This window comes from Coturnix japonica, chromosome 2 (assembly GCF_054131305.1).
Source record: "Coturnix japonica strain WE chromosome 2, WE-NBRP24, whole genome shotgun sequence".
Lineage (NCBI taxonomy): Eukaryota > Metazoa > Chordata > Aves > Galliformes > Phasianidae > Coturnix > Coturnix japonica.
The window spans coordinates 64,688,415-64,715,861 of record NC_140664.1 but is presented as its reverse complement, the minus strand read 5'-3'; the positions used below and the strand labels follow the sequence as shown (position 1 = coordinate 64,715,861).

Sequence of the window (27,447 nt, the reverse complement as noted above, 5' to 3'; positions counted from 1 at the left end):
ATATCGACTGCACCACTCAGCTTGGTGTCATCAGCAAACTTGCTGAGGGTGCACTCAATTCCCTCATCGATGTCATTAATAAAGATGTTAAAGAGCACTAGTCAGAAGATGTGGTTTTATAATAAAAGTAAAGGAAGAACTCATGGTTTGAATTAAACAAGAGCTGTTCATAGAATCATAAAGGGTAGTGATACTTCTCCCAGCAGACATCTAGGTGTTCTCTTGAACTGGGACAGTGTAATGGATGATGCTATCCAAATAAATGTTACCTGTCAAAGAAGCATAGGAAAAATAAAGTACCAGTCATTGATCCAAACTCAGTGCATAACTTTCTGCGTAAAAACCAACAAAAAATAAGAGTAAGTATATTGCCCTATCCTCTGAAAAAAAAAAAACCAAAAAACAAACAAACAAAAAAAAACCAAACAAACCAAAACCACCACCACCACAAGAGGAAACAGTTGGCTCAGTATTTTCTTAATATTTTGGAGAGAAGTCTTGGGTATAGACTAAGCACAAAAAAAGAATTTTTCAATGGCTCAGGAAAAGCAGCAACTCCAGGGTTATATCTGTGAATTATGAAAGAATACACATAACTCTTTTGGATGCTTCATTGTTGCCAAAATCTTCCTCACCATAACCAGGTGGTATTGCTGAGGAAGAAGGGTCCACAGTTGCTTTCCCTTCAGATCTATTAATAGAATCATGAAGTGGCTTGGGGTGGAAGAAACCTTGAAGATCACTGAGTTTCAGTCACTCTGCCACAGGGCAGGGATGCCACCACTGGATCAGGTTGCCCAGGACCCCATTGAAAAAGGCCTAGAACTCTTCCAGGGTAGGGGCATCTGCAACATCTCTGGGCAACCTGTTCTAGTGCCTCATCACACTCTGAGCAAAATACTTCCTCTGTTCTAAATTTCCCTTCTTTTTTTTAAAACCATTCTCCCTTGTCCCATCCATCAGACTCTCTCCCAGTTATAAGCTTCCTTTAAGTACTAGAAGTAAGCAATAAGGCCTCCCCAGAGCTTTCTCCAGGCTGAACAAACCCAGATCCCTCAGCCCTTCTTCATGGAAGAGGTGCTCTAGCCTGCTGGTCATCTTCATAGACCTCACCTGAATCTCATTCAACAGGAGTATCAGTTGAGTTGCGCCCCATTCCAAAGGCTTCCTCTAAGCAGCCTGCCACACTTAGAGTGGAACCACTTGTATTAGTTAGGCAAATTGTATCAAATTTTCAGTTCATATTAATCAGCATGGCATCATGGGTTTCAGCAAGCTACATTACATTATACTAGTTGTCCCTCTTAATCCTCAGGGAATCAAGTCTATTTTAATGATCCAGGCCAAAAAGATTATAGTCCTTCTTGAGTGAAGACAGTATGAAATAACTACTGTGGGAAAAACAAACAAGCCACAATCTCTACTATTCTGTGAAGACATAAACCAGTAAAATACGATATTTACCTGTCTTCTGAAACCTAGAACTTCAGTCCAAAGAGATCAGTGAAACATACGGAAACTTGAATAAATACAAGACAGAAGTAACTACTACAGCATATTTTCAGTGTTGGTACAGCGTATTTATCATCACTTCATAATAAAATGCTATTAATCTAAGTAAATAATTGGCTTAGTAAGCTTTGAGTCATGCTAGATATTTACAAGTTTATATAGTTAAACAATAAAATTAATTCATGAATTTATGTTGCAGAAGAGTATAAAGAAAGAAATTTGCAGGAAGGAATTAAAACATCTGCTAAAGTGGAATCAAGTCCATTCAATTTTACATTTTTTCCTCCATTTGATAGAAACATAAGTTGGAAAACAATATTTTAGATAACATACCACAAAAATGTATGTATCCACACATATGCATGTACATATGCATAGGCATGGTTTGCAAATTCACTCTCATAAGCACAAAACAACATATTCAGTAACACAATTTCATACTAATCGGTATTAATAGGTAGCATTGGTTCAGAAGCTAGTTTTGATACCCTTCTTTTAAAGCATTTGAACATAGCCTAACAGAAGTTCTTTGAGTGTCAATACCTGTTGCCTTCATTGCTTGTCTAATCCTTCAGTTGCACAGATGGATCGTCAATGACACTGCTCCAAATGCCTTTGGAAGTGCATGAACAGTACTATGTCATTAAAGAAAAGGGTAAGGACAAGTAATCCTCCTTCAGGGTCTTAGAAGTACAGGCAGTGAATTGAATGGACTTAGATGGCTTTACAGTGTAACTGTACAATGTAATACCAAGTTATTAAAATTCAGCCAACTGTGAGAATGAGAGATCTTTTAGAAGAGATCAATTTATGTTTCTGATATTTATACTTAACTATCTACCACATTTAATTCCATTATTAAACAACAACAAGAGATGAGTTATAATGCAGTGTTAATACACTTATATAGTGATAGTAAGCTTTTGAAATCTGCCAACTAAAGAATTTCATGGAATCCTCTCAGTTACTACATGAACATTCTAGTATTTCTTTTACTCAAGTCTTGAGCTCTGGGTTTATAGAAAAGATCATTCTCGTTACCTATTAATGGAACAATACTGGCAAATGGTAACTTCAGCATCATACAGTAGTTCTCACAGATCTCCTGTTCTCAGCATTAAAAACCTTGAGCATGAGCTAACTGCAATGTTTACATTTGATTTAGCAGTACAGTGGAGGCATATTCATAGCAATAACAGTGAGATAACTTAGAAAGAAAAGCTTATACAGAGTAATAGAGATAGTTGAAAACAAAATCAAACATTGTTTCTGTATTGAAAGTACCATAAAAAATGCCTCCGTAGGTCCTGAATGCAGAAGACTAGCCATATCCAGATAAGCTTATAGTCTAATAATGATTTGTGAAGTCATTATACTTGAGACCCACATCATAGGCATAGCATAAGCGGAATTAGTCAGGACAGCAACAAAAAGCATTTTTGCTCAAATTCTTCTCCTCAGTTTTATTGATAATTGTATATATTGATCTGCATACAAGCTCTTAGCACACATCATCTACATATTTCCACTTCATTGTGAAGTCCCTCCCGACTCTGAATGAAGACTAATTTGACAGTATTAGAAAGTCAAATTGTTCTTGTCTTTGAGAGTAAAAATCTATTTAACAGTCATGTGTACTGATTTGCCTATGTGCAAATAAAGGAAGATTTCAACAAGAATTTTTTACACAACCATCATGACTGATAAACATGCCTGTCTCCTAGAAGACTTTCATTAAGTATTCTTTAACATACAGTTTTCTTATGTAAAGTCCAAGGAGAAACAAATCCTAAGCAAATACTCTATAAAAGGCAGAAAAACTAAGCTCTAAACTTCAGGAAACATATTTTTCCCAGCTTCATCAACCACAACAGAGAAGATTTTAAAAAACATCACTTTTGTTCACTAGCTAAAAACGTGAAATTCAGTCATACTCTAAACAAAAAATCATGGAAAATGTTCAAGACCTAATCACTGGGAACATCCATTCTTTTCAGTTTACAAGAATCACTGAAAAACAATCACTTGAGAAGAACTAGGAAGACATATCCAACTGACTAAAAAGAATGCTGTCTTCAGAAAGACTTCATGGAGATAAAAATCTGATTGAAATGAACAAAGCTGACATCTCTGAGGATAGCACTGCTGGCCTCCATCACAAGATGCATGGTCACTTCAGGATGATGAGTCCTCCCCAGTGCACTGCTATGTTCTGTATAGGAGATCTGTATAAGGGCATAAGACTCTAGCCAAGATCATATATGAATATTACATTAGACAGCTAAAGTGTGCATCTGGCACTTCAGTTCTTCTGAGGAAGCAAAATTGCTTCTGACAGGTTCTTAACAATACCAGGCAAAGAACAGAACTCACCCAACTCATGAAGCAGCACCTTGTCTATACAACACTCCTTCCCAGAAAGCAGCCTAGCATTAAGAGGTGCCCCCCCTTCAGTGGCAGGCACTTATATGAACTCAAGGTGGCTCCAGTCTGAGTCTACCCCCTTCTGGTCATGTGGGGAGCACAGGTGCAGTTTGCCTGTGCTCCCTAGGTCAACCACTCCCCTTCACCAGATGGTCAATCACCAGGTCATTCAAGCCATGACCTAACAGCTCTCTTACAGCTATCAACCAAAGTAAAGTGAACCAAATAAAGTGAAACTAGCATTTCTGGAGTGGAATTAGGCATCAGTTTTGGATGATATGTATTGAACAGAAAAACTTTCTCTGTGCTGACTTCAGGAGGAGTTTCAGTATAAATGTCCATATTGCATGTATATGGATTTTATAAGAATAATACATCAAAGTCCTGTGCAAAGAAGCACAGAATGGCCTGAGTTGAAAGGGATCTCAAGGATCATGAATCTCCAACCCCCACCACCATAGGCAGAGCCACCAACCTCCACATTTAAAACTATACCAGGGCCCCATCCAACCTGGCCTTGAATGGGGTATTCACAGCCTCTCTGGGCAGCCTGTTCCAGCACTCTCATAGCAAAGAACTTCCCTCTGATACCCTATCTAAATCTTTCCTCCATCAGCTTCTCCTTGCCCTGCTGTTATCTAACCCTTCAAGGAGTTGGTTCCTCCTGTTTATAGGATCCCTGTAGGTACTGAAAGGCTGCAATTAGGTCACCCTGCAGCAATATTTTTTTCTCTAGGCTGAAGAAGCCCACCTCCCTCAGCCTGTCTTTGTAGGGGAGGTGCTCCAGCCCTCTGATCATCTTTGTGGCCCTCCTCCGGACCTGTTCCAACAGTGCTGTCTTTCTTGTACTGGGAGCTCCAGATCTGGATGCAGCACTCCAGATGGGGCCTCACAAGGGCAGAGAAGGGAGGGATAATCACTTCCCTGTCCCTGCTGGTCATTCCTCTTTTGATGGAGCCCAGGATACCATTTGCTTTCTGAGCTGCAAGCACATACTGCTGGCTCATGTTAAGTTTTTCATCTACCAGGATTCCCAGGTCCTTCTCTGCAGGGATACTCTCAAGGACTGCTCCTTCCAGCCTGGGTACATGCCTGGGATTCCTCCGGCCCAAGTTCAAAACCTTGCACTTTGCAAGGTCTAGAGTCTACATACAGATATATATTTCTTCCTTACCTAGAAATTCCATTCTATTTCTAATTAAAATCAAGATATTCTAAAGATATAAACAGAATTATTCAAGCATCTGCATAGGTTGCTCTGAAATTAATGCCTCCTATTTATTTTCATGGATACAGTTCAGATTCAAAAAGCAGGATAACATTACTTCACAGAGCAAATTGTCAGCTACAAATAACTATTTTCCAGCATAGTCACCAACACTATCTAAGCATTTTCACCAGTGGTGAACAAAAGCCTGCATGCCATATTCATAATAATTTGCAACAGCAGAACTTACTAACTTACTCACTGTCATTGTCGCCACTGCTGAAACATACCGCTCACCACCTCACTGTGCTAACATCCACTGTTTGATATCCGTGAACATTTAGCAAACACTGGTAAATGTCTGTGAATGCCATTTTTTTCAGCATGGCGGAATTCAAGATTCTGTGATTCAATGACACATATTTTCTTCACATACACTTCCATGTCAGATGCCATTTTTTCCAATTGCACAGCAACAGAATTTTGGCAGGAACATTCAACCTCTATTTCCATATCAGCAACATCAGCGTCTGACATGAAGAGCCAAGATAATGAGAGGAATTACTTTCAGAGCAGCGCTTGTACCATAACAGGAAGAAGCAAAGCTTCATTTACTTTTGTATGTGCTTTAAAACTTGAATAGAAAATATTAAAAAGAAAGTATTTGTTTATTGTAATTTATTCGACATTTCAAGACACCTTTCTGGGATGTTTGGACAGGGCGCTAGCTACAGTGTGCTAGCTAATCTCATCTCGGCTCCCTTTCCCCAGAAAGTGTTGGGCCTGATGATGTTTCTGGTCCCATCCAACCTGGGCTGTTCTAAGAGTCTAAAATCAGTGTGTCTAGAGACTACAGCATTACAAGTACTTCAGTAACCAGACATATTGATGAATTCTGAAGCATTCAAAATAGCTGTTCTCCATGCAGATTGTCCAATGAATGTCTAGGTTGAAATTACACCCCTGCAAGGATGCCAGCACTGTCACTCCTTTTTGTCTAGCATTATTTTTGCTTCTTTTCCTTTGTTTATACTAACTGAAGTTGACCAATTGACTCAATTGTTTTTAGAAGGAAGACAATGTCATACAAAAATGCAACTACCTAACATTTGTTTCTTTAAGAAATTGACCTAACAATGTAATTGTGAAAACATAAGATCTTTTCCCCCTATTAAAAAAAATTGTACAATTAAGCTTTTAAAAGAGCTGAAAGACAACAAATTGAAGCTTTCTGTTGTAAGCTGTTACTCTCTAAAATGGAGAGTTCCTGCTGTATTTCAAAAGCAGCGGGCAAACCAAAAATTTTAACACCTCAAGCTATAAATTAACTTCTAAATGTTGGAAGGACAAACTCTTTTAGGATTAAATTGTCCTATATCTCTCAAGAAGGTGCTTCTCTGAAACACCTTTTACAGGCCAAATTTAGAGCTATGCTGACAAAAAGCAAAAGTAGAGACTATTCATACCAAGTGTCAGAGTGCAAAAATGCCAAGATTCTTCATGAGACTCTCAGCAAATACATGTAGGATAACACTTTCTGACTCCTCCTACTGTGCTTCCCACAAAGTATTTTTATAGCATTTCTTTTTAAGCTTTTCAGTTTTAAAGCCTTACAGATGTAAGATAGGACAATCGTACTACAACTACTGCTTCCTAAGAAGCAGCAGCACATAGCATGCATGCTTACACTTCACACTAAAGGCACTGCAGGGATCATGCCTAACACCGTTACTTTTTCCTTTAAGTTCCCTGGAGTTTCTTCCTTCATCATTTTGAATACTAAAAAGCACAGCATTGTTTTTAAATCAACCCAGTTCTCTGTTTTGACCTAATAATGAATATCTAGAAGTTTTTTTAATGAGGAAATCAGAATCCTTCTGAAAAAATACAGCTCTCAGCCTCTCAGCACATTTTTTTCTGAATGCAGGAGTCAATACAAAGTCTCCATTTACCACATCAGAAGTAAAGAAAGATCATATATTACATCTTTAATCATACCCTGATGCAGCACAGTATAAATTAGGATTTGTAAATAATGATTTTTTCATACATAGCTGAAAGAAAGCTGGAGATGAAATTGGAATAAAAATTCAAATTTGGAAAGTACACAGGCTGAACAGAAAGCACATTTATTTATTTTTTTATAATCTCCATTTCTGTCTCTAATCTGCTTCTACCCCACAAAAGAATGACCTCACATCACAAGCTAGCATCTGCCTGGCCCCCTGGCACATAAAGTCAATTGTATGTGGCCAGAGGTAAAGGAATGAGCATTGGCACAGTAGCCCTTTCCCTGGCTTCAGTGCCATGCTGCATGTCAATGCCATGGGTGTTTCTATGTGTCTGTTATGTCACAAAGGTTATGTGCTGCTACATTGCCTTAAATTTAATTGCTAAGATAACTACAATTGAAAACACTAAGTTTTTAAAGAGCTTACTATATGACTTGTTGTCATTTGGAGGAGAAATTCTGTATTGAAAGTAAGATAAGCAGCTATTAAAATTTTTTAAGATATTCAAGCTTCTGCCAATGCTCAGCTACGTGGCAGTCACTTTTATTTCAAACCTACATGTCTCTGACGTGCTCTAGGAAGGGGGCCTCTGCTTTCCATGAGGAACTGACTGCATTTCCATTGATTAATTAGTTGCAGCAAGTCTTTCATTATTATTGGAAAAAAAAAAAATAGAAAAATCCAACTTCATGCTTTCTCTACTCAGCATCTAACTTATCCTTCTGCTTTTCTTGAGAAGACAGAACACACAGCTGTTCTTCTCTTTTCTGACTTGAACAGAATGCAAATCAAGACATAGCACTTGAATAAATTATAATCTACTCTGAGAGAGAACAGGCCTTCCTCAACCCTGGCATCTTATCCTTTCCTTTTAGAGAGGAAGTCAAATTCTCCATAGATTTCCGACCTCTCATGGAAGATTGAAAGTGGATTTGGATTACATGGATGTTGCATGATAGACCTGAAGAAGTATGTTTTCTAAGCTGCTGTGTAGAGTCAGAAGATAGACAGTGGAGAAGCATAGTTTATGTAGAGGTGCTACTTGTCAGAAATTAGAGCTCTGAGGACTAGATTAGCAAACAAGATAGAATGAAAGAAGTTTTGTTTTCTTCAATGGGAAAACACATTTTTAAGTGCAATTTGCTTTGAGAACATTTTTAGGAGGATCTCATTTCTTGTCAAATGCCTGTGGTACTATTGGACTTTAGAGCAAAGAACATTTCACTCAAATTCTTTTTCCTTGGGGAATCTGTCACAAATTTAAATATAGTGGTCAAAACACAAGAATCAGTAATAATATAGACTCACAGAATCACAGAATCACCAAGGTCAGATAAGAGCTACAAGGTCATCCAGTCCAACCACCCACCAATCACCAATAGTTCTCATTCAACCATATCTTTTAGCACAATGTCCAAACGTTCAACACCTCCAAGGTCGTTGACTCTACCACCTGCCTGGGCAGTCCATTCCACTGCCAAACCACTCTTTCAGAGAAGTATTATTTCCTAACATCCAGCCTGAACCTCCCCTGGCACAGTTTGAAGCCATTCCCTCTAGTCCTATCACCAGTTACATGAGAGAAGAGGCTGACTTGCAGCTCACTACAACCTCCCTTCAGATAGTTATAGAGAGCAATGAGGTCTCCCCTGAGCCTCCTCTTCTCCAGGCTGAACATTCCCAGCTCCTTCAGCCTCTCCTCATATGGCCTGTGCTCCAGACCCCTCACCAGCTTTGTTGCCCTTCTTTGAACAAGCTCCAGGGCCTCAATGTCTTTCTTGCAGTGAGGGGCCCAAAACTGGCCACAGTACTTGAGGTGCGGCCTCACTAGAGCTGAGTACATGAGGACAATATAAATCCCATTTTGCCTATACTAGCCTTTCTGGGGGGGGGAAAAAAAAAAGCAACAACATAATTTTTGGGTCTCTGAGTGGTCATTTGTGATGAACTGATTAGAGTCTTCGGCTTCTTATCATCACAGAAAGTATTTTTACACTGTACCATGAATAGAAATAATTTCTATTATTGTTTTTTTCCATACAGATAAGCAATTTTAATACTGAAATATCTCTCATAATTTTTCTGCAGCCAAGACCAATAAATAATTTTGTTGACCTCCAAAGAAATATAAGAAAACATACTTTTGAAAGCAAATTAAGCTTTTTTCCTAAAAATTTAAACTGGCTGTTGACTCTACAGAATATTAATTAAAAAACTGAAGCATTAGAAACTTGTAACACATAGGGCTAAAGCAGCCTATTACAGATTTTTAACATACTTGACTCATGCTTCACCATTCAGAAAGGAATTTCAAGTAGATTAAAAAAAAATGTACTTACGGTAGCTAACTCATCAAATTTGCCGAAGAGCTCATTTAGCAGCTTCACCAGTTCTTGGGCAGTGCACTGTGATGCCAAACTAGTAAATCCCACAATGTCTGCAAACAAAATGCTGTAAAGAAGGAAGAAGACACAGAGATATCAGTACAAAAGACATCTTCACATTCTCATTACCCTCTTATGGCAAGAATGTGACTCAAAACACAAACTCAACTCACAGAACGCTACCAAAAGTGCTGAAACAGTGAACTAAGTAGAGGCTGGTGCTGATATCTATTGTGGACAACCATGAGACTGTCTTCAGTGCCAATATACATATCTGACTAGTGCACAGGACAAGGCAACTCATTCAAGAGCTTCCTCTCTGAGCACTTCAGGAACAAAATTGTTTCTGTTCTTTACAGCTGTGTACTAATCAGCTTGTTTTATCTCTTTGTACAGTTCCACAGCCAAACTGATAAGTTTTGCTTGAGGCTTACTGTATACAGTAAGGCATGACCAAGTACCTATATACCAAGTACTTCTATATTGTAGCTCTATTACGTGGTTTTGGTGCTCACCTGTTAGGAGTTGGCATCTGTAGTGTCAGTAATGACTTCTCTGAACTGTGCTACATGGTTCAGATAAGTACCCAGTCTTTCTTTATGCAAATTCCAACAAGCAGTCCCATCCCACATGGCCTAAGTATGCTTGACAGTGTAAAACTTCTCTTACAAACTGAAAATTTAAGTTAAATATTATATACTTCTCCTCAACATGCCCTCACTGTTTAGATAAAATGAGAGGTGATAAAAACGCAGAACTAAGATGTTACTGCTTTCCAGAAACAGTTTAAACAGCTACAAAGTCTGAAGTTTCCCTTAAAGCCACAAAGAACAAAACAACAAAAGAGAAAGAAAGAAACAACGAACAAACAAGCAAAAAAACCACAACTCAATACAGTTCCCAGCTCAGCCTATGCTTCCCTCGGTTCATTGAACCCAGATGATAAAAGCCCTTCTCTACTAGAGCAGATAAAGTAACAAATCTCAGCACAAAACTGACTAATTCTGAGTTAGAGGGCTTTAATCTACAAACAGCGTCCTTACGTTGCCCTGTTAACCCTGAGGTGACTTTCTCCACTTTCTTCTATTCTGAGTATATTTTTTGAAAGTATTACTTAAGACTGCCTTGGTACAGGGGAACAGTAGGTGTTTCATTCCTATGCTGTTTAAAAATGACAAAAAGACTTCTTATAATAAAATATATCCAGCATTTATCCAACTTTACTGCTCCATGACTTTGCAGTCATGAAAGTGAACCAGATTAATCACAAATCATCCTCCTAAATTACTTGAGGATTTAAAAGGTATTGAAATATGCACTGAGATCTTTCACACTGATTTATGTTCAGCTCTCTGCTCTGTTACACCTTAACCCTTGCTCAATCTACATTTTAACTTATGCTATATTTCTGTTTCAATTTACATGGCAGTCTACTTTTTTTTTCTTTCTTTTTTTTTTTTTCTTTGTTTTTCTTAACCACATTAAATTAACAAAAGTATCTCCCATGGAACCAACAATGTCCACTTGCAATAGTAAACACTAGGAATCTTTTTAGACTTTTAAAGTAAAAAGAATCTGTTATTATTATCTGTATATCTGTTCAGTTGAAAGAAATGTTAAAGATCATCTAGTTTCAAATCTTCTGCTATTGGCAGGTGCACCTCCAAATAGATCAGACTGTCCAGAGTCCCATCCAACATGGCCTTGAATGCCTCCAAGGGATGGTGCATGTACAGCTTTTCTGGACAACCTGTTTCAATATCTCATCATCGTCTGAGTAAAGAATTTCCTCCTGACATCTAATCTAAACCTCTCCTTTTTAAATTTAAAGCTATTACTCCTAGTTCTATATTTCCTGATAATGAGTCTCTCTCCAGCTTTCCTATAGGGCCCTATAGGTACTGAAAACCACAAGATCTCCTTGAAGCTTGTACTCCTCCAAACTGAACAGTCTCCACTCTCACACACTTCCTTAGTAGGAGAGGTACTGCAGCCCTCTGATCATCCTCAAGGCCTCTTCTGGACCTGCTCCAACAGTTTCAAGTCCTTCTTTTGCTGGGGTCCCCAGAGCTGAATGCAGAACTGCAGGTAGGATCTCATGACAGCCAAGAGTCATCTCCCTCAATCTGCGGCTCAAGTTTCACACAGAATCACAGATCACAGAATTACCCGGGTTGGAAGGGACCTCAAGGATCATGTAGTTCCAACCCCCCTGCCTAGCAGGGCCACCAAACATACACATTTACTAGATCAGGTTGCCCAGGGCCCTGTCCAACCTGGTCTTGAACACCTCCAAGGACGGGGCATCCACAACCTCATTGGGCAGCCTGTTCCAGGACCTAACCACCCTTCTAGTAAAGAACTTTCCCCTAACATCCAACCTAAATCTTCCCTCCTTCAACTTAAAACCATTTCCCCTAGTCCTGCTATTATCAGCCCTTTCGAAGAGTTTACTCCCCTCCTGGGAATAAGTTCCCTTCAGGTATTGAAAGGCTGCAATGAGGTCACCCCGCAACCTTCTCTTCTCCAGGCTGAACAAACCCAACTCCCTCAGCCTGTCAGTTTCTTTTGTTTCTTTTGTTTCTTTTGATGCAGCCTGGAATATGATTCAGAAGGTGAAGACTGGGGGAGCAATGGCTCTCCTACAAGTAAAGATCAGGTTGGCAACTGCCTGAGAAACCTGAACATTCCTAAATCTATAGGTCCCCATGAGATGCATCCCAGAGTCTTTTTTTGACAGAGTCACCAATCCACTCTCAGTGATATTTGAAACATTACAGTGGTCAGGTGAAGTCTCTGATGACTGGAAAAAAGGACAATATAGTAATCATTTTTAAGAAGGGTAGAAAGTATGACCCAGAGAACTACCAACTTGTTAACCTCAGTTCTGAGGTAGATCATGGAGCAGATCCTCCTGGAAGCTATGCTAAGGCACATGGAAGAAGAGGAGGAGATATGGAATGACCAGCATAGGTACACCAGTGGCAGGTCCTGCCTGACTGAACTTGTCTCTTTTTATGATGGCATAACTGCATCAGTGGGCAAAGGAAGAGTCACTGATGTCATCTATCTGGACTTCAGTAAGGCCCTTGACATGGTCCCCTATGACATCCTTTTCTCCCATTTGGAAAGATGGCTATGATGGATGTACTGTTTGATGGATGAGGAACTGGTTGTGAGATTGCGGTGCCATCCTTAGGGTCCTGTCACAGTCACCAGAGTAAAGAGATCATTGCCTGCTCCTCTATTTCCCTTAGTGAGGAAGCCGTAGGCCACCATGAGGCCTCCCATCAGTTTTCTCTTCTCTAGGCTGAACAAATTAGTGGATCTCAGCTGGTCCTCATACATAGCACCCCCTTCACCATCTGCATAGCCCTCGTTTGGACACACTTTAATAGCTTTACATTCCCCCAAACTGTGACAAAGACCATCAAATCTTCAAGATCACCGAGTAATATTCAGTTACGTCAGATATTTTGTGTAAAAGAAAGAAGCAGAAGCAGAACTGGAGTGAAGAACATGTTGGTAAAGGACTGATTTTCACCAGATTATGACAGTCCTTTTTGACCTATACTTTGGGAAGTTTCCATAGTTTCCGCAGTTTCTGTTTTTTGTCTTTTTGTTTCTGTCTTTTACACAGTGAGAATGGGAGATAATGAAGCTTATCTGGGAAAAATCTTGTTCCTTCCTGCTCTGGTACAAATACATTTAGAGGCTTGGTATGCATTTCTTGTACTATTATCTTACTTCCAGGTGTAAGGAAAACTTGAGGCTACTGATCTTTCTCTTTTCACATGCAGCTGTTGATGAATAGAAAACTTATTTGCATTTTGAAAGTTAAGTTAATGAATTATGATAGAGGGGAAGGAGCAGATCTTTCTGTACATTGCACTTCATTTGAAAACAATTTTTTAAAAAATGGCACAACCATCACACAACACTGCATTAGGAGAAATCAAGTGAGAGAAAAGAAAAAAAATGTAAGTAAAGGTGATTGAGAATTCATTTAAACAAAATTCTAATACTGAAGCAACTCATTTTAAATTGAAAATTCTAAATGAAAAATAATGAATTACAGGGTAAGAAAATAAATCTCTCAAGTGGTCAAACAACATTTCAGATTCTGGGCTTTTAGTTTTTCTTTCTGCAAAGGTCAAGCATTATGTGTGAACATGGTAAAGACAAGGATCTGCTTCTATTAGAACTTAATTATAAAAGTTCAAGCATGGTGATTCAAGGTGTACAAAGGCTTCAAGCTTTTATTCTCTACACTTTTGACACTACTGACACTATTTATTGTTGATTGGGAAACTCCCTAAGACTCAAGCTCTAGTGATAGAAAACAGGCATTCTTTAATAGCACTGCTGGATGCATAGGGATAATCCTCCAAACATACATAGCTTAAACAGAAGATCTTCAGTTAATATATGTTACTTGTGTTATATACGCAGATATTTTCCAAGAAGTATGTTACAGTATTCAATGACTGATTCTAAGCAGGGTCTCCTATTTCCTTGTTACAAAGACTCTGAAGAACTTCCTTATCTCCTTGGTTCAGAGATGCAGCTCTTTCTGTTATCTAAACAACAGATAAAGGGGTGGAGCTTGACTCCACCTCTCCCAGATCCCATTTAAAGGCTGATCACAAGTAAGGTAGCATTTCTTTCTGAAGATTGCTCCTTTGTGGAGTTCTTGTGGTGAGCCTTGGTATTGGTGAGCACCTATCTTGAAGGCCTCAGAGTTGGTAAGTTCTTTTTCTTAGTTATCCTCTGGTTATTTATTTCCAACTCTATTTGTACTATTCCAACCGTACATTATACTTGTATTATTTCCACTGTATAGTGGAGCAGGAGTATCCACCAACAAACACTAGCAAGCTTAATAATATTGTTACAACTTGTATTGCTGTAAGTAAAATAATATAAACAGACTTCATTCAAGTTGTGAATTTTTATGTCTGCCCCAGCAGGCATTTTCAATTTGCTACATATGGGCAATTTGGAGGGGGAAAGAATCCCTTCAACTACTGTTGTTCCCAAGGCTCTTTATGTATTCTTTTGATGCTACTGCCAACTGTATATAGAGCCATCTATCCAGTGCTCTTCCATGGGATATATTCATTGTTAGTCTCTTTTTAAGTTTTAATCTGCCTCTTCACTACACAGAAGTTTAATGATTTCTGCCACAGAAAAAAAAACAAAAAACCCTGTGTGAATGAATAATTTTTCACGTGCAAGGTCTAGTACTTGAAAACTTTTTTCTTTTTAAATTTAGATGGCTGAAATGAATGTGTTGGTTGTGGTTCCTTTTCTTTCTCTTTTTGAAGAGGAAATAAAAGGAAAGAAAAATAATACAATTTACTAATTTCATGCCTACCTCTTCTAGCCTGTCCTTCTGGAAGGTTATGTTCTTACAGACCCAGGTATTTGTCAGGAAAAAAGGAAAGGATTACAATTAAAAAAAAAGGGGTTTATTTTCTTTTTTTTCAGTGAGTAGCTTCAGTGTTTGAAACTCCAAGAATTTAGAAATATAGAGGGGGGCTTTTCATTTCCTGTTATTTTTCAGACTGAGTGGTATGAAAAGAGCAAGTTACGAGAATACAAGGATGGTCCCTTAGCTCTAGCCAGATTAACTGCTACTCCTCAAAAGGAAAAAAAGTTGTTTCCATTTCCCTTAAAAGGAATGTTGGTTTGTTTAGCACTAAGGATTAATACATTAGTTTTAAAATCCATATGTTAGCTTAAAAAAAGGGATCTGTAAGTTCCAAAACTTTCCATTTTTACTTTAGTGGGTAAATAGTCTTGTTTTCCTCAATTATTTTGCACTGGAGTCCGAATAGAATACCACTGTCCTTTGCCTCAAAGGCTCTCAGCAACACTAAATGCCACTAAGCATGCCCAAACAGACACTGGCATACATATACATTACTTTTCTAGGACTCATATGTGCCAATGTACTAACTATTCAGGTGTAGAACCTGAACTCTGAGTGTGCACTTTGAGGTTACCTAGCATGCATCATGATAAATAAAGATACACTGCTTCCTAATGCCCCATTGGAGTTAGAGAGTTTTCATATGACGGAGTCCACATCTTGTTACTGGCACTTCATTAAGGGATTCTACAGAACAGTCCTATACACTGGTGTCAGGGTGGCATGTGTGGGGTTTCCTCTGCATCATTCAAATATGTAGAGTTAAAGCTCCCAGGGTAAAACAGGTCCACTGGGACCAGCTAGCAGTATCTTGCTAGTGCGCTCTTCCCCACCTTTTCTTTTACTGAATTCAGTGGTTGCATTACTAGGATAAGAAGTTATATAGTTTTGTGTAACAATGATAGTTTCACATATCTTCTCTGAAAATTCTTTCATATTAAAGTCTCATGTTTTCTCCATTTACCTCATAATACCTTCCTAATGTCAGAAAATGAATTCACCTCTCCAGATAGGTGTTCAAGTTCAAAATCTTCTATGAACTTCACATAGAAGAGGTGAGTAATCTGCAAGAGTGTTACAAATTATATGAAATACCATTTCATTCAGAAAAAGGGCATTCTTGAGGTTAAACTTCAAAGTCTTCAGTGCAACAGTGAACTCAATCATTATAATCAAAGAGTTCAACTGTAAAGTAAGGCAGTTTAAGAAGACTTACTTTTGACTCTGTGGCAAACATAAAGATCTGCTGTGCTTGTAAATTAGAAAAGTATGTTGTGGTTTAACCTAGAAAACAGCTAAGTACCACAGCCTTTTCCTCATTCTTACAGCAAGATAGGAGTGGGAAATAAAATAAAAGGAATATGTAGGCTGAGATGAAAACTATTTACTAAGTCAGAAAAGAATAGAGAAAAAAACAATAGTAATTGTGTGTGTATATATATATATATTCAAAACAAGCAATGCATAGTGCAGTTGCCACCCGTTGACCAATACCAAATTCATCTCTGAGCAGCAGCTGTTCCTGCAACCAACTCCCCACAGTTTCTTTCTTTTTTTTTTTTTTTTTCTCCACAAAATGTAAGGAATATCCTTGTGTCTAGTTTAGATCATCTGTACTCATTTTGTCAGGGGATAGGGAACTCCTTGCTCCCCCGTAGTTCCCATCACTGGCAGGATAGTATGAGAAGCTGTAAAACTTAAATATCCTTGGCTTTGTAAAACACTGTTCAGCAGCAACTAAAACATTGGTGTGTTTTATCAACATCCATCTTTCATAAAGATTTGTCCCAGCTAAAACCAGGACAGTGAACTAACAGGGACGACATAGGATTGCACTGAGCCTGAATATAAATGTGACCAACAGCATACATATGTATTTCATGGCACTGAGATGGCATAACCAGACACAAGCTTTTACAGGTATATGAGCAATGTGATCATCAGAGGGACAAAAAAAGTAGGAGGTGGCACCCAAGAAATCAGAATATGGCAGAGAACAGGCAAAATTAGCATAAGTGACTGAAATAGGCAGGCTGTAACCCAGAGAAAGAAGATTGGCAAGAAGAAAAAAAGGACAGTTGTAGGGGAAACTGTTGATCACAGCCTGAACCTCTGATTAACCACCTGAGGCAAGCAATGAGTCAGCTGTGGGAGCACAGATGAAGGTAATTATCTGTGTTCTTGGAAGGGGTGGAGCTTGACTCCGCCTTTCCTAGATCCCATTTAAGGGCTGACCACCACTAAGGTAGTATCTCTTTCTGGAGAATGCTCCTTTGTGGAGTTCTTGTGGGGAGCCTTGACACTGGCAAGCACTCATCTTGACTGAAGGCCTCAGAGTTGGTGAGTCTTTTCCTTACATACCCTCTGGCTGTCTGCTTACAACTATACTTGTATTATTGACAGACAGTCAGACAGACAGTCAATGTTGGTAGGGGGATAGCAACTTAAAAGCATGGAGAAAAAAAAAAAACACAAGAAAAACAGAGAAGAAAGTAGACAGTTCAAGTTCACTTTCTGGTCTTGAATTCTCTCCTTGAGGGGCTCACAACCCTGACAACCTTGATTTTTTGGCAAGTGAGAATTACCTAAGATCACGAACAACAATGTTAACTTTACAGCAAGAGCCCTGGGACATTTATATACTGACAACTAACTTTGAGATGCTTCTTAGAGTCAAGAGGTTTGTTTTGTTTTTTTTTTTTGTTTTTTTTTTTTTTTTTGTTTTTTGTTTTTTTTTTTTTACATGTAGTGGTAATGATCAACTTTATGTAGGATTTAGCCACTGGAAAGAAGAGTGTTGTTAATTAATTCAGTAATGCAACCCAAAGCAGCAGCATAAGACTGCATTAGGGGAGGGTTGAGATGTGTGTTAGGAGGAGGATACAATCAGAGGATTGCTTGGCTCTGGAACAGATTCCCAAGGGCAGTAGTCATGGTACTAACCTGATGGAGTGATGAAATATTTGGACAGTGTGCTCATAGTTAAGGTGTGAACTTTGAGTGATTTGAGGACTCAACAATATTTTGTGGTTTTATGATTAGCTTACAGTGTAAAACTGATCCAGTTTGCCAGTCTTCTAAGCACACTCATTACAGCAACCTCTGTTTCTCTGACTTCCAAAATTCTGTTTACAGCAACTTAGTCTCTAAGAAGAGGTCTTTTCAAATACTAGAGTCAGCTCAATGGCAGGTAGGCTGAAACCAAAGAGTAGGAAAACATATCTCAGGGAAAGAGAGAGAACTTACATAGTTGGCTCTTTAGCCACATAAGCACATGGTGAAAATCATAGGAGAGGACAGTTCTGTGACATCTGTTATTGGGGCTGTATCTTACTCAATGCAAGGATGGTATAACTGTTTTTGGTGTGGGGAAAAAAAATGTAACTAGAAACGGTATCATAAAACTACACCATTCACAGAAACCCTCTAAGAAATGTGTTTGGAGGGGCAAAGAGAGCAGAAAATGAGAATTTACTTTAACCACAATCTGTGTGAATGTGGTCATTTGTACAACTGTTACATAGCTCTTGTTAGTGAACAAGTGCAAGAAGTAGAATTGGGCCTTGGTCAATTACCTGCTCTGAGGAGGACTGCTTGTATGCTGGGGATGGACATAGTGTTCTTAAGTTTGCCATGATATTTTCTGTATTTCTATGCTATTGGAAAAAAATATTGCACAGAAAGTAATCTATCTTATTAACAGAAAACAAGAAAAAAACATGCAGTTTTTACCATGCAAAATAAATTCTCTTACTCTCACAAAATGTGGTGCAGTACAAAAAGAATGAGCATTTCTTTTGAAGTTTCCTACCTCCCCGCATTAATATTCAAAACTACTTATTAAGTCAACTTATCTTGAGTCTCTTAAGTCTTCCTGGTGGATCCATTCTCCCCTTGACTATATACAACAAATCACAGTACTGATTGTCTCTTATTCTAAAAGCTGAACACATGTGCCTATCACTGTATTTGTTCTGAACATTCTCTGTTTTAAATTACTTCACAGGTGATATAAATCCTACCTCACATTGTCATGCCTTTGAATGTAAATCTTGTGGAAAATCCTTTCAGGAGGCTTCAGAAAATCTTCCTTCATTTCCATTGCAACATTCCTAGGCAAAAGACTCATCAAGAGACGTTCCTGGAATAACAGAACAAGTAAACGCCATCAGTTTTGTGCTATAGAAAATTGCTCATTGTTCAACAGTATTTAACTAGCAAACTAGACAATCTTTCCTAGTGTAGTCTTCCTGAGAATATTCTCTGCATAAATAGATAAAAACTATATGAATTGTTTTGTTTTTTTCAAACTTCTGCAGCTTCTTCCTTCACTTTCATATTTCTGAATTAAAGAAACAAACAACAACAAAAATGCCCGAAATTACACAGAAATGGAAGAGGTGGCTACAAATCAGGTAATTTTCATTCACATCATAATGCTAATAGTAAAAATTTTAACTCTTGTAGAATGTATATATCTGATTTAAAAAAAAAAATAATTCTGGATAGTTTGCTTGTCCTTTTGTGCCCTACTTCTGAATCTAATGAAAATGTTGCGTCATGAGTGCTATGGCAGTTGGTTATTAAGCAGGAGGAGTGGATGATAGATTTATTCACACAGTGCGAATCAGAGGAACAATAATAAGGGCACAGTTTTAATCAGATCTTATCTATCATAGCAATGACTATTCCAGCCAGCCCAGTAATTGAATACATTGGTATTAATCACCGGTTAAATAATTCTCTGCTTACTATATGCTCAGATATTTTAGCATATGTTACTGATCTACATAGAAAGGACCCCTAGTGTTTTGGATCTCATTAGTGTTGACTATAAAGGCCTATGAAGTATTCTGACCCATTCACAGGGACCTAGAGAACTTGCAGGTGTTCTTAGGTGTTGTAAGGAATTTGGCTGCTTACTGAAGTTCTACTTTAACATAGAAAACACCTGCAACTTAAAATCCAGGAGATCTGTTTTTGTTGCTGTGAGTAGTTACAAACCTATCAATTAGACCTGCTAGCTTCTGTCATGGCAACAGTCTGAAGACCACAACTTATCTGGTGACTGGGAGCCACAGTAATGGTAACTGTGAGACGCCATTTCACTTAAGCGCAGATACTGGTCAAAATGCATCATCTTGTTATTTGGATGACATTAAGTAAGAAAGAAGCAATAACACAGAAGAGGGTATCTGCAGCGTGTTGTATTGCTTGCATGCGCATTCACCACTTAGAAATTTATAATAATACTTCAGAAGTTTCTAGTTTTACAGTTTCTTCTGGAAGATGGCAGATTGAATATTTATGTCACAAAGGAAGAAGTTAAACTCTAGAGAACTGCCACAGTTAGTAATTTAGGATTACTTCATTTCAGTCCCTACTGGTAAGACTACCTGTCAGAAATCCCAGACTATAGAAGTAAAAGAGATTTTGGGGAATGGAAGACTTCTGCTTAGTTGAGGAGAATCTTGTTAGAGACTGTCTAGACAAAATCAATTGCATGCAAATCCATGGGCCCCAAAGAGCGCTGAGAGAGCTTGATGAAATTATTGCCAAGTCACCCCCTATCATTTTTGAAAAATCCTGGAGAGTGGGGGAGGTGCTTGAAGACTGGAGTGCAGCCATTCTCACTCAAAAAACTTCAAGAAGTATCCAGGCCAGTCAGCCTCACTTCTATCCTTGTGAAGGTTATGGAGCAATTTATATACTGAATGTCATCACCAAGAAAGTGAATGAGGATGTTATCAGGAATAGTCAAAATGCATTCACGAAGGGAAAATCATTCTTGACTAACCAAGTAGCATTCTATGATATTACTGGCTTGGTAGGTGTTAGGGAAAATGGTAAATTTCTCAACCAATATGCTACTCATTTATCCCCTGTATAGTCCTGAACCATGACCCATGTAGGGGTGTTAGAGTATTGTGAAGTTATGAAACAGCAGAGGTAGACAACAATAGTGCTGACATTGCTATTTAGTAGTTAATAAGTTAAAATGTATAGTTTAACCATAAGACAGATGGAATGGACTGGTCTGGCTCGGATGAAAGAAGATAATGAATTTTTGGACAAGTTCAAAAGAAGAGTAACACGTGAAGCATGAAGCCTGGGCCTAGGATGAAACACAGCGAGAAAAGAAGGACTGAAGATGTATTGATTAATCACGAGAATGAATAACATAAATGATGTAATGTTTACCTAATCATATAAATAATAGGACCTCTGTAAAGCTTGATGGTCATTCACTAGGAGTGACCCAAGCTCTGTATGCCTGTATGCTCACCTGAGCACTGAGCTTGTTAATAAAGTCAACCCTGGAGTACCCATGAGTTTGAGTCTTGACCTGGTTCCTTTCTTCAACAGTAGGTGAGGGAAGAGCAGTAGATGTTACGTACCTTGCTTTCAGCAAGGCTTTGAAACTGTTTCCCACAAAATACTTATAAAGAAGTTTAGAAAGTATGGGATAGGTGAGTGGAGAATGATGTAGATTGAGAACTGGCTGACTGACAGAGCTCAGAATGTTGTGATCAATGACTGGGTCCAGTTGGAGGCCTGTAACTAGTGGTGTTGCCCAGAGGTTGGTACTAGGCCTGGTCTTGTTCAGCATCTTCATTGCTGACCTTGAAAGCCTCAAGAAGATTGACTTTGGGGTGGAGGCTCACACTGAGGGGTCCTTCATAGAGGCAAAACTGAAAGAAAATCATGGAAAACTATGCAAAAAGAAGTGCAGAAGGAGCAAGGAATCCCACAGTCCCCATAAGTGGGAAGAGCAGAGCCTAGAGCAGTGACAGTTCTGATGTAGTGTGGGCAGAGCTGGGAGTGATGAAAGCCAACCCCTTGTGCCTACAAAGGCTCTTCCCAGGGTGTGCAGCTCCCAGGAACATAGCAAACAGGATGGGCAAACAGGGCATGGCATGGCAGTTTGCACAACAGTTCATGCAGGCAGGTCAAGCAGGGATGGTTCAGCATCTTACTGAAATTAACACGTTGATCACCTGTTGCAAAAGTCAGGCTGAGGCAGCAACTCAGATGCAGGGATCACAACCCATCTAGGCTGATGTTTGTACCCGGATGGACCTCCCAAGGAGTTAAAGAGCTGCCCAGATCTCTGGTTGTGAGGAGGTCCAGAACATGGAAGTCATCCAAGGGACTGAGGTAAGTGGAGTGTTTCATGGGTGCAAGTGCATCCAGCTTGATGATGTTTTTGAGGAGGTGACCAAGATGCAAGAGCAAGTCAAAAGGCTGAGACGTATCCAGCAGTTGTAGAGAGACACTGACACCTGATATAATGCAGTGACATGGGCAGACTGACAAGCCAGAATTAGGTCCAAGTAAGGGGAAGAAAGTAAATAGGTTTCCAACCTAACAGGGCAAACACGTGCAGGATGAGGAAGACAGGACCCTTGTCTCTACTTTGGGCAATAGGAGAAGCCTCCCAATTCCTACTAGCCAACAGACATGAAATTCTGGGGATGGAAAAAGAAAAAGGTACAGACAGTGATTTAGAACTAGAAAGGGGAGAGCATATTAAAGAAGGTTCAACTGAGAATCTAAGTCACAACCAGTGCTAGTAAAAAAATATAGTGTCTTAGTAATTGGAGAATTTGTGCTGAGGGGCACTGAGGCACCCATCTTCCACCTGGATAATCTTTATAGAGAGGTTTACTTCCCACATTTGGGGCATCAGGAAGAGGATAACATATGATAAAGCCTGAGGACTACCATCCACTCCTGATCTTTCAAGCTGGGTCACATAAGGCTGCAACTAGGAAATTAAAAAACATCAAAAAAAAAAAAAAAAAAAAAAGCTTTATGTCACTTGGGAATATGCTGAGGAGATACAGATAGGAGGTAGTGTTCTCCTCAGTCCTCCTGGGAATCAAGCAGAATGTGGAGAACAAACCAGCTGAGTGAAGGTTGTGCGGATAGTGTCACATTTAGGGCTTTGGTTTCTATGATCTAGGACAAACCTTCAATAAACTGGGAAGGCTGACATGGGATGGGACACAACTGACCAGGAGGGGCAAGAAAATACTAGGCGGCAAGATGGCTGGGCTCATGACCAGGATTTTAAAAGTAGATTTGATAGGGGAAAAGGATGTACAGAATGAATGACAGAGAACAGTTGGGGAACACTGTCAGTTTAGGAAGCAATGGGGGAAAAATCCTCATATTTGTCCCAGAGGTTTCTGGTAGGTCTCCTTCAAGAAGACTGCTGAAAAAGCCCAGCTGAAATGCCTCTTTACCAATGCAAGTAGCATGTGATATACATAGGAGGAACTGGAAACAATGGTGAAACTGGAAAACTACGATCTTATTACTATCACAGAAACATGATGGAATAACTCATGTAAGTGGAATACTATGATTGAGTGTTACAAGTAGGCAAGGTAGGAGGGATGAGGAGGTTGCCTTCTATGTTAAGAAACAGATACACTATGAAGAGCTGCCTTTCAGAAATAGTTATGAACAGATTGAGAGCTTGTGGGTTAAAATTAGGAGCTGGACATCTGGTGATTGGGATCTACTACAGGCTGCCTGATTAAGGAGAGTCTGTTGACAAGGCCTTCTTACTTCCACTTTTGGCTTGCTATACAGGCTCTCATCCTTATGGAAGATTTCAGCCACCCAGATATCTGCTGAGAAAACAACACAGAAAGCTGCAAGGATTCCAGAAGAATCTTGGAGTCCATTGATGATAGCTTTCTGGTTGAGGTATTGAACAGACCCACTAGAGATGAACTATAGGTAGACCTGGTGCTCCCTAGCACAGAGGAGACAGTTAAAGAGTTTAAGAGGCAACCTAGGAGCAGTGAGAATGTCCTAGTTGAGTTCATGATCTTAAGGAACGTAAACCTGGCAAAAAGTGGAATCAGAACCATGACCTTCAGGACAGCATACATCAGAGTCTTTAAAGTACATTCCATGAAATCCCCTGAGAAAGCCTCCTTATGGACGACGGAACAGAACAGAGCAGGCAAAACTTTAAGGATGTCTTTATGAGAGCACGTGAGCTCTCCATTCCCCAGAATAATAAGTCAGGCAGATGAGGCAGGAAATCAGCATGGCTGAGCAAGGATCTGCTGGTCAAACTGGAGTGAAAAAATAAAAGTATAAGCAGGGATGAGTGGCCTGAGAAGAATATAGGAATGCTGTTCACATGTGCAGGAATGGGATCAGGAAAACCAATGTGCAGATGGGACTGAACTTGGTGAGGGATGTGAAAAGAAATAAGTGTTTCATCAGATACACAGGGCAAAAAGAAACAAAGCAGAGTGTACCCCCTCTGATAAATGGAAAGGGAGAGCTGGCCTCCCCAGACGTGGAGAAGACTGAGGTACTTAAAAAGATATTTGCTCTGGCCTTCTTTGCCAGTCAGGATTCCCATGCCTTTTGTGTCCCTAAACTTTGAAGCAGGGGAGCAAAATCACTCTCAGTGTACAAGTTGAGCAAGTCTATGTCCAGCTTCTGTGAAGGAATGCATACGCACCTATGGGGTCCAATGACATACATCCCAGGGTTATGAAAAAAATGGTTGATGTTGTTACCAAGATGTCTCCACTGCATTTTAAAAATTCACAGTGAAGTCCCTTGTGCCTGGAAAGAGGGAAACATCACTTCCATTTTTAAGAAAGAAAGAAAAGAAGATTCAGGGAACTACAGACTGGTAAGCCTCACATCTGTGCCTTGGAAGATCATGGAGCAGATTCTCCAGGAAAAGGTATTATGGTACATATGACATGAGGAGGTGACATGAGACAGCTAACATGGCTTCACCAAGGGCAGATCATAGCTTATCAGTCTGGTGGCCTTCTATTATGGCATCAGTGGGCAAAGAGAGGGCAAGCAGTCATCTACCTGGACTTGTGCAAGGCCTTTGACACAGTCCACACAACATTCTTACCTCTAAATTAGAGAAATAGGATTTGAAGGCTTGACAATTTAATGGATAAAGAATTGGTTGGATGGTCATAGCCAGAGGGTTGTTGTCAATGACTCTATTTCTAGGTGGAGGCCGGTCTGAGTGATGTCTCCCAGGGGTCCAGCTTGGGACAGTTGCTCTTCAACATTTTCATCAATGGCACAGACAATAGGGTTAAGTGTATGCTCAGAAAGTTTGCAGTTGATGCAGGAGAAGGAAGGGATGCCATCCAGAGGACCTCAACAGGCTCAAAAGCTGGGCACATGAGAACATAATGAGGTTCAACAAGGTCAAATGCAAGTTGTTGAACTTGGGTGACAGCCAGTCTTAGATATGTCTACAGGCTGAGAGAAGAAATCATTGAGAGCAGCCTTGCAAAGAAGGACTTAGAGGTCCTGATGGACAAGAGGCTTGCCATAAGCCAGCAGCATCCTGGGCTATATCAAAAGAGGAGTGGCTGACAGGGAAAGGGAGATGACTGTCCTCTCCTACTCTGCCTTTGCGAGGAGTCATCTAGAGTACTTTGTCCAACCTGGAGCCCCCAGCACAGGAAAGATGCTGAATTGTAGGAGCAAGTCCAGAAGAAGGACACAAACATGACTGAAGAGAGCGTCTCCCCTGTGAAGAAAGGTTGAAGGAGTTGGGCTTGTTTAGCTTAGAGAAGAGAAGGCTCTGAGGAGACTTTATTGCAGCCTTCTGGAATTTAGAATTATCTTAGGAAGGAGAACAACAATTTTATACAGCCTGACAGTGATAGGGAAAGGGGGAATGGTTTTAAAGTAGAAGTGGAGATATTTATGTTATATGCTAGGTAGAAATTTTTACTCAGAGAGTGGTGAGGTGCAGGAGGAGCAGGTTGCCCAGAGAGGTTTTGGATGCCCCACCCCCGGAGGCATTCAAGGCCAGGTTTAACTGGATCCTGGGAAGTCTCATCTAGTGGTTGGCAACCCTGCCCATGGCAGAGGGGTTGGAACCAGATTATCTCTAAGGTTTCCTCCAACCTATGATAGACAAAGAGATAGAGCACACCCTCAGCAAGTTTGCTGATGATACAAAGCTGGAAGGAGTGGCTGACACACCTGAAGGCCTTGCTGCCATTCAGGGAGACCTGGACAGACTGGAGAATTGGGCAGAGAACAAATCGATCAAGTTCAACAAGAGCAAATGTCAGAGATGGAGAGGTCAGCTTGGCCTTGCTGAATGCTGACTCACTGACAGTGAAGCTCTGGAAAAGAGACAGAAGGTCTGAATAAACAGGGTTTTTTTGTACCAAGGCATAAGATAAGCTCTCTGCTTGTTAACTTGCTTGCTTTCTAGCCAATAGATTGTTAGTGGAAATGTACTGAATGTGTGTGTTAGAATATAAAAGGCTTGCTTAGAAGAATAAGCACAGATACATATATAATAGGGGTACACAAGATTATCACAGCAATAAAGAAATCTTCCTGGCATGAGAACCCTGTGTTGTGTTGCTAACTCACAACAACTGGCACCCAGACAGGGACTGCACACAAGGACCACAAACAGGGACCATGAACAGAGCCACAGGCAGGCCTGACTTGAAGACTGACTGGTCTAGATAAACATGTTGAGATAAATGCGACAGGTGTTGAGAAAAACATGGAACACATTTAGACAAATGTGGAAGGCACTGAAATAAACACAGAGCGTGCTAAATGCATTGAGAAAAACATGGCAGATGTTGAGAAAAATGTAGAAATCCTGTATAGGAGAGCGTTGAGACAAATGCAGCAGACTGAGGATTCATCATTCCTAACTGCCTTAATTGCCTCTTCTTTGGACAAAGGTAAGTGTGTGCACTATGGGGAACAAAATGACCTCTGAACAGAAAAGTGTCCTAGTTACTTTTTAATCTATCCTTAAACGATGCGGAGTGTCAGTATCCTCCCATGATCTGCAGCAAATGCCTGCATGAGCCACCAGGAAGGATCCCTCCATCACCAGTCAGACAGTTTATGATCCAGAGACTTGGGAAGGGATCGGGTGAAACTGTGGGATGCATCCACTAAAGGTGATATGTTGATGCCCATGTTGCATGAAACCTGGAGATAAAATTTTGAAGCTTAAAAAAGTCATGTGGGCTTGTCAGTCGCCCCCAGTTTGCCTGAGAATGAAGGAGCTGTAGGCTCCTCCTCAGATTCACCTGCTGTGCCAGCAACTCCCTCATTACCACAGCCATGAGGGTGGCTCACTACCTCCCCTCCTGATGGCCTCAACAATCTCTTTGATCCTGGTGGTGGACCAGTGGCACCTATTCTAACAAGAATTGTGCAGTTAAATATTGTTGTTCAAGAACAACTCGTGGCCAGACATATAATGCCAATTACAAGCCCATAGAATTCCCCTGTGTTTGTGATCAAGAAATGATCAGGGAGATGGAGAATGTTACATGATCTCAGAAAGATAAATGCTGTTATTGAAGATATGGGTTCTGTTCTTGCCTTCCCCCACTATGCTTCCACAGTCATGGCTGCTTATAGTAATAGACTTAAAAGACTATTTTTTAACATCCCACTGTGCTCTGATGA

General features: G+C 39.8%; 1 protein-coding gene and 1 long non-coding RNA gene across 4 annotated transcripts in view; one reads left to right on the top strand and one right to left on the bottom strand.

Moving 5' to 3' along the window:
• The window catches only part of ADCY1 (adenylate cyclase 1), a 135,992-nt gene that overhangs the window by 59,940 nt on the left and 48,605 nt on the right, over nucleotides 1-27,447 (bottom strand). For both annotated transcript variants that reach the window (XR_014942684.1, XM_032442541.2), the window contains exons 3-4: nucleotides 18,996-19,114; nucleotides 9,495-9,606 (exon numbers count right to left, since the gene is read on the bottom strand). Coding sequence is in view for 1 of the 2 variants with exons in the window: in XM_032442541.2 (XP_032298432.1) it covers nucleotides 9,495-9,606; nucleotides 18,996-19,114 (231 nt within the window). In the remaining variant the exon portion in view is untranslated. The remainder of the gene's footprint in view (nucleotides 1-9,494; nucleotides 9,607-18,995; nucleotides 19,115-27,447) is intronic.
• LOC107309793 (uncharacterized) lies at nucleotides 19,031-21,106 on the top strand. Of its 2 annotated transcripts, none has more exons than XR_001553332.3 (3): nucleotides 19,031-19,131; nucleotides 19,293-19,388; nucleotides 20,992-21,106. It is a non-coding gene; the product is annotated as an uncharacterized LOC107309793 (long non-coding RNA). The 2 variants fall into 2 exon arrangements; XR_014942685.1 differs by having other exon boundaries at nucleotides 20,980-21,088.